This window comes from Dasypus novemcinctus, chromosome 4 (genome assembly GCF_030445035.2).
Source record: "Dasypus novemcinctus isolate mDasNov1 chromosome 4, mDasNov1.1.hap2, whole genome shotgun sequence".
Taxonomy (NCBI): Eukaryota; Metazoa; Chordata; class Mammalia; order Cingulata; family Dasypodidae; genus Dasypus; species Dasypus novemcinctus.
In genome coordinates, this window is record NC_080676.1 from 41,770,213 (window position 1) to 41,790,778 (window position 20,566).

The 20,566-nt window shown below is 34.0% G+C and overlaps 2 protein-coding genes across 16 annotated transcripts in view; one reads left to right on the forward strand and one right to left on the reverse strand.

The window, feature by feature from the left end:
- Positions 1 to 4,469, forward strand: part of GPR160 (G protein-coupled receptor 160) — a 36,465-nt gene extending 31,996 nt beyond the window's left edge. For all 3 annotated transcript variants that reach the window (XR_011648609.1, XR_011648608.1, XM_071214606.1), the window contains one exon: positions 1,202 to 4,469. Coding sequence is in view for 1 of the 3 variants with exons in the window: in XM_071214606.1 (XP_071070707.1) it covers positions 1,273 to 2,289 (1,017 nt within the window). In the remaining 2 variants the exon portion in view is untranslated. The remainder of the gene's footprint in view (positions 1 to 1,201) is intronic.
- The window catches only part of PHC3 (polyhomeotic homolog 3), a 97,593-nt gene continuing 77,649 nt past the window's right edge, over positions 623 to 20,566 (reverse strand). For 6 of the 13 annotated variants that reach the window (XM_058295258.1, XM_058295257.1, XM_058295255.1 and 3 more), the window contains 3 exons: positions 17,685 to 17,817; positions 17,362 to 17,593; positions 4,601 to 12,093 (listed from right to left, as the gene is read on the reverse strand). In XM_058295258.1, coding sequence (XP_058151241.1) covers positions 11,939 to 12,093; positions 17,362 to 17,593; positions 17,685 to 17,817 — 520 coding nt within the window. In that variant the 3' untranslated portion in view covers positions 4,601 to 11,938. Of the gene's footprint in view, positions 697 to 2,181; positions 2,258 to 4,600; positions 12,094 to 17,056; positions 17,185 to 17,361; positions 17,594 to 17,684; positions 17,818 to 20,566 lie in introns of those variants that run through there. The other 7 variants (XR_009185471.2, XR_009185470.2, XR_009185469.2 and 4 more) reach the window with 6 other exon arrangements.

Sequence of the window (20,566 nt, forward strand, 5' to 3'; positions counted from 1 at the left end):
TCTTTCCTGCTTCCAATTACATTTATCACTCAAGCCTCAATTCCAGTTCCTTCGCCTTTACCTACTACTTAACTTTCTCTTATCTCCATACCCAGTCCCTATTCCTTCCCAACATTCTCTTCTCTCCAGGTGTCCCATCTGAAAATCATATCCAGAAGATAAATCCTTATCTTTTTTCCTTTTACCAGTATTCCTGTTACGTTCACTTGAACAATTCGTTTTATATCTTTGCGCTTTAGAAAGATTTAATCTAAATGATGATCCTGCAGCTAAAACTCTCCAAAATCTTCTATGCCGAAGGACAACCCATAAGCCTTGCCTTTAAATTTCACTAGTCAAATTGCTGTCCCTTGAAAGTATCTGATTGTTTTTATTCATGGTAGTTATGTTCCATAAAGTTGCCACGCTCAATTAGTAAATACTGAACCACTACTCCTAAGGGATATACAGGGTTAGGTTCCTGAGAGCCTACTTTTATCACTCAGTCAATACATAACCTTGTTTATATGTACTTCTGTTTAAAGACACCTTAATATATACTGTTGATTCATTAACATTGAACTCTTGGCCAACAGCACTGTAACTTGTGCCTGAACCAAACTTACCTAACCACAAGTATTTTCTCTGGAAGGCACATCACATTCTTCTTGCATTTAGAATCTCTAGACAGTACTTCAGCACCAGGCTTGGGGGCCCCTTTAAATAGTAAAATCAGCAATAAAAAGCACAAAAATACAAATAATGTGGCACTAAATGTAGTAAAAAAGGGTGCTTGTTTATGGTATGAGAGCTGAAACAAGAAGGCAGAATGTGGCCTTGGTTGACCTTAGCTGGGACTGTGAGCATTGGGCGATTTTTTTCTGCCTTTCCTGCTTTGTGCGTGTATGTGAATGACCATGAAAGCACCTGGAGTATTGATTTTGGGGTTACAAATAAATTTTAGTGAATAGGATAACTTCCAAATACAAAATCTGGAAATAATGAAGTTCCACTACTGTAAAAGCAAAAAAGGAGGGTGGATTAATGCCTGGTGTCAGAGGGCACTGCATTAAAGCTTTCAGTAATTGCTCTTAGTGTTACAGTCAATCTTCTGTTTTAGGCATGTGTTTTGGCTCCTGTATGTAATAGAGGTGCTTGTTTTTGTAAAGTTTCAAAATAGAGATAGCAAGATAACATAAAAGTTTTTTTCACTCTTTTGCAGGGACGGAAAATAAATTGAAGCAGTGTTTTACCATGTGTATATCAGCAGACCTTCTGAAATCTAACTAAAATATGACTGCTCTTTCTTCAAAGAACTGCTCTTTTCAGTACCAGGAACATCAAACAAACCAGTTCCTAGATGTTAGCTGTCTGTTGTTCTTAATTATACTTGGGAAAACATTATTAAATATCCTTATGCTAGGAATGAGAAGAAAAACCACATATCAAAATTTTATGGAATATTTTTGTATTTCATTAGCATTCATCGATCTTTTACTTTTGGTAAACATTTCCCTTATATCCTACTTCAGGGATTTTGTATTTTTAGGCATTAGATTTACTAAATATCACATCTGCCTCTTTACTCAAATTATTTCCTTTACTTATGGCCTTTTGCCTTATCCAGTTGTCCTGCTGGCTTACATAGATTATTACCTGAATTTATCTAAAACCACCATGTTTCCTTGTAAGTGTCAAAAATTCTTTTATTTCTTTATAATAATTTTTATTTGGATTTCAGTACTTGCTTATGTTTTGAGAGATCCAGCTATCTACCAAAGCCTAAATGCACAGAATGTTTATTCTTGTCAATGCCCTTTCTATGTCAGCATTCAGAGTTACTGGCTGTCGTTTTCCATGGTGATGATTTTATTTATTGCTTTTCTAACCTCCTGGTCAGAAGTTGTTACCTTGGTAAGGGCTGTAAGGGTAACTTCATATATGAATGTAGCTATCTTATATTTTCCCTTTTCCTCCCAATCTAGTTACATGATGAGTTCGAAAAAAATACTGTTGCCCAAGCTCATTATCTGTTTTCTTGGTACCTGGTTCCCATTTGTGCTACTTCAGATACTCATCCTTTTACTTAAAGTACAGATTCCAGCTTATATTGAGATGAACATTCCCTTGTTATATTTTGTGAATAGTTTTCTCATTGCTACAGTTTATTGGTTTAATTGCCACAAGCTTAGTTTAAAAGACATCGCATTACCTGTGGATCCATTTGTCAGCTGGAAATGCTGCTTCATTCCACTTACAATTCATAATTTTGAGCACACTGAAAAGCCCATATCAATAATAATTTATTAATATGTTGCATGTTAAAACTAATCAAATCTTACAACTACAATAAGAACCACAATTTTAAAACAGGATAGAATGATATTAAAAAAAATGCTTAGTTGCATAATGGTATAGCAGTGTTTGGGAGTTTGCTCCTTAATGATTTTGAAGCCCTAAATATGAACTTAACTCTGAAGCTTTTTCCTTTCAGTTTTCATACCTTTACAGAATGTCTTTTGGCACTATGGGCTTTTTTTAATGTTTTCTTTTAAAAACAAGAATCCCAAGAGAAGTTTTTAACATTCAGGAATGTTGCATATTATTAATACAAATATTGTTATTAACACAAACGTAGAATGAGTTGTCATTTAGCCATATTGATGTTACCAAAAAAGTAACGGGTAGAAACTGTTAAGTAAATCTGAGAGTCACTGCTAACTTTAAGACATGAACTTTAAAAGTAAACATTTTTATTAACCTCGGAGCAACAAAATCCAGATCGTTTTCTTAAATCAATTTGGTATAAACTTTAATGGGAAGTAGATTATCTCAAATTAAATTTAGTTTAGAACATATCCCTGTTCTTCTGACTATATCTGAATATTACTGGAAGAAAAAGAGTGAGTTGCTCACCTGACAGAGTTGGGGGTAAGAACTAGGTACCTTGCGGTTATAATTTGTCACATACTTGCATGTCACATCATAATCAGATTAGCAATGAGCCATACTCTAAAAGTGAAGCAGAGTTTTTCAACCTTGGCACTGTTGCCATTTGGGATCAGATAATTATCTGTTGTGGGAACTGTCCTGTACATAGTAGGATGGCTAGCAACATTTCTGATCCCTACCCACTAGATGCCAATACAATTCCCTCCCCCAGTAGTGACAATCAAAAATGTCTCCAGACAGTATACAAAAGTAATTTAAAAACTTTTAATTTAAACCCAGCATTTCCTAAACTGATGGCTTTTCATCAATTTACATCATTACCATAACAGTTATATATGTATGTAAGTGTTAAATGTCATTAACAATCCTTACCCTTACATGGTATACACAGATATTCTATAGTGTATTTTTTTTACAATGATAGTTGTGATTCACTAAATCAAGTTCATGATCAACAAGTGCTATGGACAACTAATATAGCAAAAGCTTAGGAAATATTTCCTGTGGGCCAAGCACTGTTTTTAAGTGCAATAACTTTTAATCCTCACAGCAGCTCTATGAAGTGGGTACTGTTATTATCAATCCCTTCTTACAGGTGAGGAAATTCAGACACAGAAATTACATAACTCAAGATCATACGGCATTATACTGGGGGGAATTCAAACTTAGTTAAGTCTGGCTCCAGGGTTCATGCTCTTTATTGCTACCACTACACCACCCTGCTTGTCATTAGTCCCACTCATTGTTCCTCAAAAGAATTGTTTCATAGTCGAATGTGAATACTTTTCCTTTATTTTTCACTTGAATACACGTAATGCCCATGACTTTTGAAGGTCTCTAGTAAAGAAACCTGTTTAACTTTACTTGACCCCACAACCCTTTTTCAGTTAACATTAGTCACTTATGAAAGACAGTTTGGGAAGTGCTGCTAGAAAATTAGCCAGGAGCTCTTTGAGTTGCAAGTAATACAAACTTAACTCAAGCCACTCAAGAAAAAGCTGAGTATTGGAAAGACAAAAGGGTAACTTAAATCTTTCTGGATATGTTTTGGTTTTGCTTTTTCGAACGATGGGCATCCTGCCTGCCAACAGTTCAGGACTTTATTTTTCCAGTTGAATGCATCTCTCTCCTAGTTTCAAATGTAAAACTCCAGGATATGACTGCTTGGTCTAACCTGAATCATAGGCCCAAATCTGTGGTCAGGGTCAGTTAACAGAAGACATTACAGGGCAGAGAAATAACCACTATACTGAGAGATACTAATTTAAAAACTGCTTAGAGAAAACGGGGATAAAAATCAGGTTAACCAAATGCATATATTGAGCCAATTGCATCAAAGGCCAGTAGAAATACAGATATATTTGAGGAAACAACTGGTACAATGCAACAGTTTAGAAGTCTAAACCTGGCTTCTTATACTTTTCTGTTTTGTTTTTTCCTTTGACTGTCGTTCTTCCTAGGTGGCCATAACATGGAATTGAAATATTTTAAAATATACTCAATTAATAAAGGTTGATACTCTCTTTACACATTTTAAATCAAGATAATTTAGAACTATTTCAAACTCCTTGTTTTGTTTTTTTTTCCAAACCCCTTAAGATTTTTTTGTTTACTACGAAAGAGGCCCCTGCCTCAACAACTAAAAGAAAAAAAAAATTCAATAGACCAGTCAAATACAAGAGGCTTTTATTTGCAAAGAAATGAACTTACAACTGGTCTACAATATATTATTGTAATATAAACAATATAAATAAATGATCCTGTAGGCCCACTAATCTTTCATCCAGACCCACATGAAGCAATGTTACGACAATATTCTATGTGAAAATGTGCAGATAACAAAGGTGCAATTACAAGCAAATTTAAGCAGCAGAATATAAGGTGCTTTAATTTAATAGTTAATGTTGCCAACAACAAACATCTGAATGTTCATTTTTACTTCACTTGATCAGACACAACAAATATGAAAATCTGAAATTCATACACATGCTACTTGTTAATATGAAAGTGCTTTCTCTTTTTTTTAAAAAAATACACCAAATGGACAATCTTTTTACATAGATCATGGTGTGCTCTTATAATGTAAAATTAACTTCATTTTTCAGGTTAATACATGTTAAAACTGTAGCTATAGACACCAATTTTGGAACTCTAATGCTCTAAGTGTTCTAAAACTATATCCTGTAAGGAGGATTCTAATACAATATCCTATGTAAATAATACACCTATATATAATCTTAACATCTGTTTCTGTAAAGATTAAAAAAAAAAAAGCTTCTCCTTGGTGGTGCTTTTTTCATCTTGGGTGGGTCATCTTTTTAAGATTTTAATAATATAAAAGTCCTATTTTAGAACAATGGGAGGAACCAAAAGGAGGAATAAAAAATGTTAACATGCACTGGAAGCAGCCAAAAGCAAACCAAAATAGTTTATCCCAACAATTTGCCTTTGTTAAATTATTTTTTAAAAGTACTAATTCACCAAAGAAACCTGAAAAGCTTCACACACTGTCAGTATCCATCTCCTTGCTTTACACTGCTTGCCTACAACATCAAACCTTAACTACAAGCATAATCCTTACTGTGAGGATAGTTTATAGAATTTATTACAGGTAAAAACAAAAAGACCAAGCCTCTGAATGAGGTGACTGATTTCCGAGATATTCAACCAGATTCCTATTCTTCAAAATTATTCTACCAAAATGTATGCTACAGATATTTTAACAGCATGAAATATTTGAAAAATGAGAAAATAAAGCATTTAGAAAGTACTTTTAACCAATGTATTTAATGAACAATTTTAAAAACCCAGAGTGACTACTTATTAGTTCCTTTTGTCAATTAGTTTGGTATAAATACTAATCTAAGATTTATTTGGACATTTTCCTGTTTTTAAAAGTTATAACTATGAGGCAAAATGATTTTCTTAATATTAGTTTGATTTTGCATCTTGATGGAGAGAGAATGTAAGGTAAGTATCAACTAATGTTAAATGTAAAGTGTGTCAATAGAAATTACAATATGAATCAGAATCCCAAAGTGGTAGGGGACTTTTACCCAATTGATAATCCATTCTCCTGTTCAGTGTTTACTCCCCAAATATTTGTCAACTGACGATTAGAGCTCTTTTACGTTTAACAGCTCTTCATCTTAGAGGATACCCTTTCACTATGCAATGCATGTCCTCTCTGTAACAAATTCTTACAAATCTTTTAAATGTGGATATATATTTTAACCTTAAAAAGATAATAAAATTTATTTTCTATAATTTTTCTTTAAAAACTAAAAATTAAAAATGAATAAAATATAAAAAGCAAACTGTGCTCCAGTTATCTCGAGTTTTTCAATTTCAAATTTTTTTACTACTAAGCATAAAGTTTTTGTAGTTAATGTACAAATCAATACCAGCTTCTTTGCATTGTTCTGCCACACCCTGTATAGATTCTGCAGTAGATTCAGGTATCCAAATAATTCTGTGAAATATGGACTGCCGTAACAGCCTCAAAATATGTCTTTGTTAGTTACCCTTAATTTTATAAATTACGTCACATATATGATGTTTAGAATGTGAAATGTGCTATAATAACTGTGATATGATTGCTCAGACCCCTTAGATATCATCTAGCTTAATCCTCTACCCAATACTTAAATTTTTGCTCAATTCTCTATTCAACACATGAAGTGGTAATATTAATAACTATGTCCATGTGTATTTAAGCCATAATCAAAATTATGTCTGGGAAAATTTTCTTTACTTCTTAAACTAGTTCCTTAAGTCATATACAGGTACACAACTCAGAGTAAGAATAAGTGCTCAAATAGTTTGCTGAATAAATGAATAAATGCATGAATGACTGTGTTCACTGCTTAACTAGCAATTAGCATTTAGGAAAATGTCCTCATATGCTTGTCTGTATGGATCTTATACCTTAATGTAGGAAAACAAAAACACTGTGATCCAGGAAAGGGATCCTTTAATAAATATCTTTTAGTGCTTTTAAGAATGAAAATGAAGCTTTAAAAAGGGCAAAAGAACTACATAGAAGCAACTTTTAAAATATCCCACCTATGTGGTCTAGAATCATAGTTTTAGTGCTGGAGAATACCTTAAAGATGATTTAAATCAAAATCTTAGTTGTGTGAGCCCCATACTGTATATTCAGAAGAGGAAATTAAGGTAAAAAGCTAACTGCCAAAGGTGTCACCCAGAGCTAATTAACCAATTGGAAATAAAATTTCTTTCTCCAGGCCAGTGTGTTTTATCCTCACTCTTGATGCTAACTGAATGATTATACTAATTTGTTGTTTACTATTTAAGAGGACTCATTATTTAGTATTACCTAAAATAAAGAAAAGGAATTACTTTTAAGAAAAGCATTCTAAGCAAACATTTTAAACACCAGATACTTCTGGTTGACTTGAGGCGAGACTTAAAAGTATCTTCTTTCCAGAATGAATTTTTATTTCACAGGTGACAGTAAGCCCCACTGCTCTATTATAAACACCAGCTTTTCGCCTCTGTTAATTAAAGTCCCTAAAAACACAGATTCTGTTCCGTAGAGTTCTGTAGAATATAACCTCTGAAGTCCCTAAGTGATGGCTGCAATCAATCCTTAAAAACATTACTGGAGTCAGTTTAAATAGGTGGTCTAAAAGGACTTATATTGCTTTTATATTTAAAATCATGCCATGTTAGTATAATAATGTTATGAATTTACATATTGACTTTTTCCCCCCAAATTAAAATTCATTCCTTACTACACTTTTAAACACCATATTTAAAAATCCTTTCTATGGGTTCATACTGAACACCAACAACGTCACTGATAGCAATAATTGTGCTGTGAAGAGGCAGTAGAAAAAAAATTTTTCTATAGCATAAAGCTTTGGCCAAGAACCTCATTTTGTACCTCTTCTTCAATCATATGAAATGAAAATTATCATTGCTAGTTCCCATAAAATGTTCAGATGCCATAAGAAGAGAGCAAAAAAAATTCTTCAAAAGAATTCCAAAAGTTGCCATAAACTTGAGAGGTGTATAAGTTTAAATCTAAGTTTGAAAGTAAAGAGTAGAAGTTTTCATTAGAGAAGCTGGGTTTTAGATTTAAAAAGGAGGGAATGGATTCCCTTTTAATGCATTTCAAATACACTGGAAGTTCAAGTTCAGAAAAAGTCAAATGGTTTTCTCTGGAATATGGTTATATTTGTGTTAGTGCTGTGCAAATATCCCCAATAAAACTAAAAGTTTAACTGTAAAATAGTTTAAGCTCTTAAAAATAACGTGGGGAGCAGATAGATGTAGGTCAGTGGTTGAGTGCCTGCTTTCCATGTACAAGGTCCTGGGTTCAGTCCCCTGTACCATACCTCCTTTAAAACAAAACAGCAACCAAAAAAACATGTAAAACTGAAATTTCTGAGAAGTTTGGAAAACTTTTTCCAAAGAATATAATTTTAAAACACATTTTACTGAAGAAATGGCTTGCATTGCTGCTATTAAGGAAACTACACTTAAAACATGTCATCTAACAGAAAGGAACATCTTCCCAAAGAAATTTCTAAAACATGTACAGCTTTAACAGGTTGAAATTAAATTTTAGGAAGATTGCAAATTTACTTTTCTTAATACTGTATTTGTGTTTATCTAAGCTGAATCACAATCTCTGAGATGAAATCAAATACCCTAAAGAAATGTACAAAGTACCAGTATTATTAAAGAATTAAACAGTTCTCTTCATGATACAATCATTGCTGTGTATGAAAGAAATAGAGATAGGCTTTTTTTAAAAATTGAAATCCAGACTAGTAAAGAGAAACCTGTAGCTCTTGGTCACCAAATTCTGAGACTGAAATATTAATATAACCTAACAAATAAAATCCTATCTTAAAAATGCCTTTATTTATAACAGTCTACAAGGTTGTTATATAGATTGTCTTCCCCTTTCCCATTCCTGAGTCTCTTCACTAACATTTCTTTCCTCTCATTCCACCTTCTTTACCCCTAGGTGACAGCCTTTAAACTGGGACTAGATTTGAAAAAAAAAAAAAAAAAAGTTCTGTTTAGTGGATGCCATAGCAAATTAAGAGTACCCTCACAGAAATAGTTAAATGCCACAACAAAAGCTACTGTTGGTACAACACTGTCTCATGCTATATTGATTACATCAGAGCTACATAAGGCTTGATGAAAATTAGTATCATGTAGAAAATAAAAATTTCTACCAACCAACTTTTTTACTTTCCTAAGAATACAATATTAAAAAGCAAATTAAATATCAAACTTGTGTGTGTTTTCCCCCAAGAGGAAAAGAGTGCCTTACTTGAAGTCAGAAAATGCAAACCTGGGTAGCAAAAATAGGAAGATTCTCTCATGTCCTTTCCTGTTTGTTATTCCCTCTACCTAGTCAAAATCCAAAAATAATGTGAAAGAAAATATAAATAACTACATCCTCCCCACCTATATGACATACTAAATTGCTGAAACTTGCTTACAGCTCAGGAGAGAGGTGGACATTTTAACTGTTATCTATATATTCAGTATATATAACTGAAGCCTTGATATTACGACAGTTAAATCATTCAGGAAAAAGCTGCTTCAATGGGTGACCTACCAGTTGAAGAAAGCAAATGAGCAAAAAAAATATATTTTCTGGGTATGTTTGGAATGGGGACAACAGAAGACCTGGACTATCTTTAAGATTACATATTATAAAATGTTCTCAAATAGAAGCCCCTCTTGGATATAAATGCTAGGCTAGGCACAAGGGCTTTCATTAAGTACATAAAGACTGATAAAAGAAGAGGGAGTAAGTAAAAAGAGAACTTACAACACAGTTCAAAGTTAATATCTTAAAGCTACAGATAATATAGGCGATAATTATTGCTAAGGGAGTTCTTCCCCAAATAATGAATTTTGTACTAATTGTGGGTTTCTTATATTAAAGTTTCAAATCCAGAGAGATTTTCCTCTGCTTCCTGCTCCCCTTACAGTGGGCCATCTCCTCCTGCTTAGCCTAAATCGTGTTCTGAAATTGACAAGATGAGGACGGGAAGATCAAGCATATGGCAACTCTGTCACAATGATTAACTGCTAAACAAAAAAGAACTAAAGAGTACCTACCCTTTCCTTGAAACTTTAATCCAGTAATTTGGGATATAAAGACATGTGTAACATAAACTACAAGCTATTGTAGGTCTGGAACATGAGCCTTACACTAAAATACACATTCTAATCCTACACATAACTATAGTAAAATTTTTTTTAACATTACTACACAAAAGAATCTCACAAAGCATACATTCAAACAAGGCATCTAAAAGATTAAAAAAATTACCCGCTGTATCTTTGTATAAAAATAATCAACATTTTCTAATGTACCCAAAGCCAAAAGATAAATACCTGACGTCTTTAGTGACCTCTTTAGTCTTCTACTAGCTCAACACAATCTTTCTGAAAAGAGCAGTGGAAACTACGGAAACTCATATGTCCCCCCAACATTTACTGAACTTCTACAAAATATCTGTGTATGTTCCTTCAACTATTAAAATATCTTAATAATGTGGTCAAGATAGAAGAAAAATTAAAACCTAATATTCTCAAATTTTGATGTCCAGGACTGTAAAGCTCTCAGGGCTCCCACAAATGATTTTGTTTCAGTGTCCTAATTCTACAGAACGCTAACTTTGTTCATTAAAGGTTTTGCTTTAATTTCCCCACTAAAGACTGTATATCCAGTTATTCAAGAGTAAGTGCTTTGCAGGAAACACGCAAGGGTTTAGTAAAAGAAAAAAGAAGGTACACTCTAGCTAGACCCAGCATGTTCAACAGTTGAAAAATTCAAAGAGCAACCACATATCATCTACAAACTACTTCTTGCCGGCAAAGATTGTGCACTGGTTCGTGAGGTATAATCATATTTATGCCTTCATCATCAGTAAAGAGGAGTACAGAAATATGAAAGATAAATCAGTTCTTTTCTGAGAGTCAAGGCATAAAATTTTATGCTAAAGCCCTTATTTTTGTAAGCCAATTTAATGGAGGTTAATTTTCCTTTTTCTCGTATGCTGATAAAACTGGATAAAATACTTTAGCAGAACATTAATGTTATCTGAGTATTCCATTATATATGTTCCTTTTTATACATCATCTTTTCAAAATGTCCCCCTGGGTGTGAAAAAGTAACACTTGTCACTCTTCCTCCTACACGAGGGTTTCTCAATCTTGGCGTTATTGACCTTTTGGCCAGATAATTCTTTGTTGGGGGTGGGGGGTGGTCCTGTGCATTGTGGGATATTTAGCAACATCCCTGCCCTCTACTCACTGGATGCCAGTAGCAACTCCCCACCCCTAGCTGCGACAACCAAAATTTCTTTAAACATTGCCAAGTGTCCCTTGGGGAGCAAATCTCTTCCCACCCACCCAACCACTGAGAACCACTGCTCTACATGTACAAAAACAGCAAAGCCTAATTTTTTTCAGTCAAATCAAACTTTTGGTCAGGTATAGAATAGAAACTCTTCTGACTTCCTGATCAGTATTGTTCATGCTAGAATGCAATCCTTTGTATAGATAAAACATTTGCCTAAAGGACATGTTTTTTAAAATGTACACTCATATTGCATACAATTCTTGTCACTGGACTCCTGAATTATTCCATAATATCTCTTATGACAATCTTTAGAAAAACTAATAGGGTACAAAAATGTATAAGAAAACTGAATCAAAAGAGGAGAAATGTAAATAATTAAATTACTTTTAAAAGGATTCTTTATATTAATGATAAAATTGCCTTTAAAAAAGTTTGAAAAATATTATGACCCTCTATAACAAGTCTTTCAGTGTTGCATTGTAACCTGTAAAATTAATTTCACCAATGTTGGCAAATCATGAAACTGTATGATGAATTAAAGATCTCAATGTGCTTGGCTACCCATCACAAGTGTAATGTAGGTAGACTTGGGCCTTTACCTTACGAGTCTAGAGTAAAACTCCTGTTTTATTTATGTTCCTGTTAGGATTCCTTCAAAGAGTTGATGCGTGCACAGATCTTTAGGGCAGGGCCTAGCTTGATATTCATTGCACTCATGAGGTGGTCTTCTTTTAGCAAGAGAAGGGCCTGTCCATCAATCTCCTGTGCTCTGAATTCATCTGCAATATCCTGGCAGCCTGGAATTCGATCAGAGGAAGGAAGTTACAAGTAATAGACAACCTTTAGATGTTACTCTTAAAAGTCACAGTTACGCTTTCACTGGGTCTGAGTATCCAAAATACAGGCTGAGGAATAAATGAAATGTATTTATGGTAGTCTTGGGTTCACTCCTGAAGAAGAGAGTATTTGCTGGCATTCTGAAAATAAGGATTAATTTGAAATCCAGATAAAGCAATTTACTTGAAATTCTTGTTCTAAAACTACTATAGAGCTAGTTAGTAAAAGGTAAAATATACACAGTGATCAGCCTGGACAAAACATCTCCTTCATGAAAAGGACTATGGTGTCACCTCAAAGCATGCTACAACATATAGTAGGTATGAATTAACTAATTATAATACTTCATCTTTGTATAATATATCCTTCACATATAGGTACGGATGAATAAAATATTCTTCCATTTAATAATCTAAAAATATTTTCTCAAGTACCATATTACCACGTTCATTATTCATACCTTATTTTAATTTATGACTTCAATTGCCAAGCACATCTGAAACATTTTTATTCACTCAGGACAGAACAAATCCATCAAGACTGTACTATCTATTGCAATGTTGCTGAAATGTATTACACTGCTCAACTTGCAATTATAACTTAAAATCTTAATATCACTCATGCTCACTGGCAGGAATTACACTCAACTTTTGATAAGAAAAATTCTCACTCAAATTATGTGCTTCCAGATGAATCTCTTGCCAAATAACCAATATATTTTCCCTCTTAGTCTAAACCAGGTGTTTTAGCAACTAACAATGTTAGCATCCACCCAAATGCTTACTATATTGTCTATCAAATTCTGCATGTCAAGGCTACTCACTCAATAAACATCCCCACGAAGGGTAAAAAACCAGTAGGGAAGTTAATGAATTAAAAGCCAAGAGAGAAAAAATGCAAAAATATGGAAGCTTCTTTATAAGAGTAAGATTATGAAATGAATTTAAGACTAAAAACTAACAGCCTAATATCTTTCTTATTCAGGTCAATATTCTTAAGGAAAACACACATATGGAAAAAAAAAAGGTAAGGGGAAGGGATATATAGGAACTCCATACTTTCTATCAACCTACAACTTCTCCAATAAAAAAACAATGTAAATGTAAAAAAAGAAAAAGAAAATGAAAATGTTAATTATATCCCTGGATACTACAACTTTGTTACAATGATTATTGCTTCTATTTTAAACGTATCATCCTTTTGCTTTACATAAGTATGACATCTCCCTGTACCACGTGCACCAAGCAGAAAGTAGATGGTGCTAAATATATATTTTTTAATAAGTGAAGGACTGAATGAACAAATGAATAAACAATAAACAAACATAGAATCTACTATAGAAGAGCTACCTGTAAGGGGAATACAAATTTTTTTTTCCAGAGTTCAGTTGTGTGACCACCTTTTCTCTTGGTACTTGTTTCCCCATCTCTTCTGTTGGTTGTATCTTTCTCATTTCCTATATAGCAGCCAGCTCTTCAATTTCTCTATATTAATAATTTTTCATTAAAAAAAATATTTTGGTACCTTTTACAAAATTGTCATGGCTTTTGCTCATTTACCACATAAAAGAAACTATGTACTTAAAATGGGATTACTCACCATAGAAAAGCCCCTTTTCTTTTCCCAGAGGTAGCTCTCAACAAAACTGGGCAGACAAAACTGACTAATCTTGCATCTAGTTGTGACTTCATCCTTTTTTTTATGAAAGAACTAATATTCTTCTCTCTTCAGTCTTACTTACAAGAACACAGAAAAGAAAAGAAGAGAGAGACAGATAGGGTAGGACTTACTAAGATTCAGAAAACAGGAGCAATGAGAAGTAATGAGGACCATAAAGAGCTACATTTGGGAATAGAAACAAGGTATCTCCAAAAGGAAAATACATAGCATGTTACTGTTTCTCTGTTTGAAGAGATCTCTCTTTCAATGTGTTCATGTAGGTGGACATGATCAAACTAGAATACATTATCTTTGAAATTTTAGACCCAACTTTCTAAAGCTAATCACAGAAAAAGGTAGTTATATTAGTATAGAAATGAGAAAATAAAGTGACAAAAAAAAACAAAAACAAAAACAAAACACCAGAAGCAATTATGCTTCCAGAAATTCATTAGAGAAAAATAAAACGAAAATTTTAGGTGCTCAAGGTATATTGAACTGGTAATGTTCTGTTAATTTCTGACATGAGCGTTTATTTCTGTGAAATGGCTCGAGTTCTGAGGACATGTACAAAATGTGTACCATTTAAAGCAACCTTTCAGCTCAGCTGGCTTTACCGCAGCAGAATCAAGTACAGTGAACCATCAGTATGGGTATGGCCCTCTGCACATGGATGCAGAACCCTGCAAGTGTCCAGAGTCACTTTTCCAACTGAACACATCCAAAACTAACACGTTTCACACAAAAACTGACTGAGCTCAGTAAGGCTGATGAAAAAATACCACCTGTCCCTAAATAGTACAGAATAAAGATAGTTCCAATATTAGTATTACAAAAAACAGTGATATTTTATATTTTTGAGACGAATCCTACTTTATATGCCTACAGAGAAACCAAATCTACTTCAGATGCAAAGATCAGTAAATACAAAATAAACTGATCTTTGCAAACAGAGTTCACTGTATCAAGAAAGAGTTAACAGAGATAAGCTACAGTTAGTTGAAAATAAGATAATTATTCCTACAGAGATCTAATGCACAAAAATTAGAAGAAAATTGTTCACTCAGGTAGCAAGCAGCTCTGAGACTCAGATGTACGCCATACAAACTTTAACACAGTTCCCTATAGAATAGTTCACAAGATGGCATTTTTCAAAGAAAAGAGAAAAATGTAGGAGTAAATATAGGTATCTGGTGAAAAGAGGGAAGCCTATCCTTAACTGGAAAGAAAGAAAATACAAGAGATTACAAAATTTACAGACTTGTTCTGTGAGAAAAGTTTGGGAGAAGATGATGACTTCTCAGGGTAAAAAACAGCCCAGAATAAGCAGAAAGCAACTCAAAAGGAAATTTATAAAAGACAGAAGAATATTAAGAAATGAAGATAAAAGTATTTTCTAGTATCAGATTTATCTTAAGCTACAGGCATTGTTCAGCAAAAATCTTTAAGACACAAGAGATAACTGATCACAAATAAGCTTGTAATTGGGCCTATCAAAGCAGTTTGGAAACACTGCCATTTAATCACTAAAGAAATGGAGAGTTATATTAAGCAGACTGTTAAACAGTACCAAGCAATTCTAAATTATAAAGCTGTCTCCTTTAATGATATTTAATCTCAAAATAACTGGCAGCAACATTGTCTAGTTGAACTCAATAATACAAATATCTCAAATTACAAGCAATAAGAAGGCTTTAAAAAAAAATGAAGCAAGAATGAAGAAAAAAAAAAAAGAAGAGTTAGCTTTTGTTCTAATAAAGCAGCCAAGAGTAGTCTCAAGACAAACAAGATGCTGGGGAAAATTAGAAAATTAATACTAAAAAGTATGCTAAGTGATACAAGAATCAGCAATACCTATTATTTGTTAATTATTCTGGCAACTACTTTCCGCAGAATAAACCAACAACCCCCCAAAAAAGAAAAGTATTTTCCCCCAAATAAGAAAAGAGGTTCACAGACAGATAACATGCCTCCTTTAGAAACTAGACTACTTCTGAAGATGACAGAACCAAAGCCTAGCCACAATGTTAATTCTTAAGATATCTATACTGATCTAAAAACCAAAATTTGTTTCTTTAAATATTAAAACCACAACCAGTGAAGACTCACTTTCCTCTAATACATCAGTTTTAAAGCAGACTCTGAAAACACATCGCCAGCACTTAACTCTGACCCTAATTCTCATGTGTGAGCTTAAAAATCTTCCCAAGAAGAATATATCCTCACTTTAAACAATTCCATCTTTCTTTGAAAGTGACCATATCTTGTAAAATTTAACATTTCTAAAACAAGCTATAAATAAATAGATGATAAAATAATTCAATAGAATTTCTTACGGGAGCGGATGTAATTCAAGTGGTTGAGCACCTGCTTCCCATGTACAAGGTCCTGGGTTCAATCCCCAGTACCTCCTTAAAAAAAATTCTTAGTTCTATATATAAGGTAAAGTATCCGACACCCATTTTGAAAAGCAGTGATATTTCTGAATATATTTTCTTCACTAACATAGCACATTAGCTATTGGTCACCTTCACAGAAAGATTAATTAGCAGTAATAGCTGGATTAATTTTAATAAGTCTGGTAAAGAAGTTCAAATAGGATGTTTTCTTTTGAAAAGCTCATATCAAGAAAAACAGTACGATTCACAAAACCAAAAGGAATAAATTTTTAAAACTCAACTTGATTTCTATTATTCATAAGTTCAAAGTGAGTAAGATTTGCTGATTTAAAAATACAAATTGCCATAGTACATATAACCAGTGTGGGTCTCAGCATGAGCAGAAGTGCAGCTGTCTTTAGTAGCCAGCCCTTTGGAGAAAGAGGATATGAAAGATTACTGTTGTATTAAAGAAAAAAGATAAAGAACATAAAGACTTAAGTTGATGGAAAGAGTACCAAAATGAGAATTAGAGCAGGGAAACATAAATAAGAAAGTTACCCTCAATACTGGAATGAAACATCATAATGGAATTTCAGCTGTCTACTTAAAAAAATAAAATTTCAGAAGTGTTCTTGATGCTTATTTATGGTAAAGAAACTAAGAATGCAGCTTCCTTAAAAAGAACCAGCTTGATTTAAAAAAACAAAAACTAAATTTTACCATATTCTAAAAGGTTTAGATTATCTTTTAAAAATGAAAGGAAAAAAATCTCACTTCATTAAAAAAAAACAAAACGAAATGGTTAAATTAGGAAATGAGGAACTAGAATAGAAGAATAGAAGGCCAGAAGGGAAGAAGTGTCTGATTCAACCTCTCTACTGACCTCTCGAGAGAAATCAGACTGAAGAGAAGAAAGCACCTTTAATATCTTCACCGGCTGAGGTGTCACAGCAGAAGCAGGACTAGTCAGTTTTTATCGACTTGGGGGGTATGAGAAAATACCCAGTTGTGCTGAGGGAATAAGCAAGAGGAAACAGATCACATTTCAATAACAAATGCCATTTAATTAACACATATACACAGTACTTTTCTAGCCCTTGTGTGCCAACAGATGTGAATGGATCTAATATCATTCCTGCACGTGAATGCACAAGAAAACTATTAAGGACAAAGTAGTAAATTACATACCAGGCAAAGAATGGATGAAGGCCCAGACATCATCAACTGTCCATATTGATGGCTCTGTTTGTGCAACTGGGAGCAAGTCACTGTTCTCAGGCATTTTCCTAATTCTCACATCCCGAAGCTCACGTTCTCTTTCCCGCTCACTCTGCCTGCGCAGACGAGTTGTCATTGCAGATGGCACAGAATCTTCATGAGAAGCCAAGTCTTCTTCTGCAGATGGATAAGTAATTGGAAGCTGGAAAATGTAGTACAAGTAAAATACAGCATTGCACTTTCCTTGCATTTTTGAAAAGGGTATTGTATATTGAAGCAAAGTTTCTACAGACCTGCCTAAGAATATGTTCTCTTGACGCCCCATCAGGGCCACTTGGACGACGACCACGATGCCCAAGACTCTGATTATCGGGTTTACGATTCCAACGACTAAGTGCAAATTTTTTAGAACAGCTAACATTATACCTAAGAAATTCAAATAAGGAAAAAAAAATTAAGTGACACATGGAACACTCCATTTAGTATTTAATTATGACTTTACAGTGCAACTGGGAATCATTAAATGCCATATACTTTATAAAGGATTGTAATATCTCATTAAAGTAAACCACAGTGTCCAACAGATTTACATAAGAGTCAAATTATGGCCTCTGTGTACATTATAATATATCTCTCGGTATAATGCCTATATTTTTTCATGATAGCATGATGGGGAAATCTTTCTGCAAAATACAGAGGATAGGCTAGCTTTTTACACAGCAGCAACATAATTCAGATCCCAGAAGCAAAAGAAGTTGTACTTTAACTATTTAGATGCTTATTCAAACTAATATTTTTCCAAGTAACCATTTCTGAAAAGAGTAACAAAAGAAAGAAGCTAGGGAAGCAGATGTGGCTCAAGCAATTGCGCTCCCGCCTATGACATGGGAAGTCCAGGTTTGGTTCCTGGTGCCTCCTAAAGAAGACAAGCAAGATAGTGAGCTGACGCTATGGGCTAGTGTGGCAAGCTGATGCAACAAAGAAACAAAAGGAGGAAAGCACAATGAGAAACAATACAAAGTAGGGAGCAGACATGGCTCAAATAATTAGGCACTTCCCTCCCATATGGGAGGTCCCAGGTTCAGTTCTGATGCCTTCAAAAAGATGAGCACATGATGAACAGACACAGCAAGCACAAACAACAAAGGGTTTTGGGAAAGGGGGGGAGAAAATGAATAAATAAATAAACCTTAAGATGCTAATGCAGGGATGAGGAAATCTCAAACAGCTAGTAAAATAATTTTCGAGTATTACTGGAATCAGAGTGAAAATGTAAAGTTGAGATTTCAAAGTTATACTAGGAATTTATTGTTCTCTCTATTCAGGAGATTCAGAAGTACACAAGTCTTTAAAATTGGCTGAAAGATTATTTTCTTCTATCAAAATACATTATCTAATAGTTTTAAACAGAGCTTTCTAAGGCATGATAAAAACTCAAAAGTGTTATGGCATTTGTTGAATGCAAAGCCCAAGAACAAGTCAGCAATCTTTTTCTTACAGGGGCAAATCAAATGTATTTTTGGCTTTCTGGGCCATATGGTCTCTATCACACCTACTCAATACCACCACTATAGCGAGAAAGCAGTCATGGACAATGCATAAACAAATGAGCATGGACATATTCCAATAAAACTTTATTTATGGACTTTGAAATCTGCATTTTGCATAATTTTCACATGTGGTGAAATAATACTCTTCTTTTGATTTTTTCAAGAATTTAAAAACCATTCATAGCTCATGGGGCTTACAAAAATAGATGGCGGGAAAGATTTGGACTGTGAGCTGTAGTGTGCTGACCCCTTCTCCAAAAGGAATACATTTCTGAAAAGCTATGTATAATGTATGCAAAGACTAAACCACATGTAGTTCCTTTTTTACATATATGAAACTACCACCATAATTTCATATTTTCAATACTTTTTTTTCTCTAAGAAGATTTTTCATGTGAATGACAAGAACAAATTCCAATTCACTTTGCCATTGACAACTGTTTTAGGATCCGTGTACTGATATCAAATAAGTTTTCTTCATCTATGTTTTATGAAAATATCATGGGGGGAAGGGGATAAAAATGAGAATGAATAGGCTATTTCACCCCTGAAAATATAAAAAAAGAAACAGCACCTTGATGGCCACTTCATTTTACCCTTAAACAATTAACATCCTCCCTGCTGTGTTCATTATGCTCATCAGCAGACTCAGCTCTTACCGGTTCTAATTTCCATGTATATCAACTGAAAAAACTTCTCTATGGAGAAAAGAAAAGAAGCAAAAGTAGCTATACACTCAATGTTTAGTCACTAAATACACTGATGTCTGAGACAGATGGCTAGGTAGACATGTAAACAGCAGTTTCTTCCCTGACCTACTTTACTCTCTCCCTTTTCCTCTTTTGTCCACATTTCTCTAAAGAGGCTCACTTAAAGGTGACAACTCAGTAATCATCTCGGGAAGAGTGATGGTGTTAAATGTTCTGAAATATAATATTCAAAGTTTAAAATAGTCTAAAAAGTAGTCCCTTTCCCAAGTTTTCAGAGTTTTTACTCATAGAGAGTCACTCTTCCTTCTTTCATGAGAAGTGGAAATAGCTCAAGTTAAAACAGAAGTCACAGAATTTGATTATAAGTTTATCAATAAGATGAAAATATATGAATAACAGTTTGACAATTGAGAAACCAATGAACCAGATTTTGGGTTCTTTTATTACCTACTTTTTTCCCCCTATCTCTTCCTTTTTTATTTTGTTTTATTTTCTATTATTTACTTAAGCTTTACTAAGTACAGTTTAGTGGCATCCATACCATACCTAATAAAATGTTTAAGAAATTTCCTGCATGTATACAATCAAAATCTTAGATTCTATGTAAGAATAATCACTCTTAAAGAATAAATTTCAGGGAAGCGGACTTGGCCCAATTGATAGGGCATCCGTCTACCACATGGGAGGTCCACAGTTCAAACCCCAGGCCTCCTTGACCCATGTGGAGCTGGCCCATGCACAGTGCTATGTGCATGGAGTGCCCTGCCACGCAGGGGTGTCCCCCGTGTAGGAGAGCCCCACGCGCAAAGAGTGCACCCCATAAAGAAAGCCGCCCAGGGTGAAAGAAAGTGCAGCCTGCCCAAGAATGGCGCCGCACACACGGAGAGCTGACACAACAAGATGATGCAACAAAAA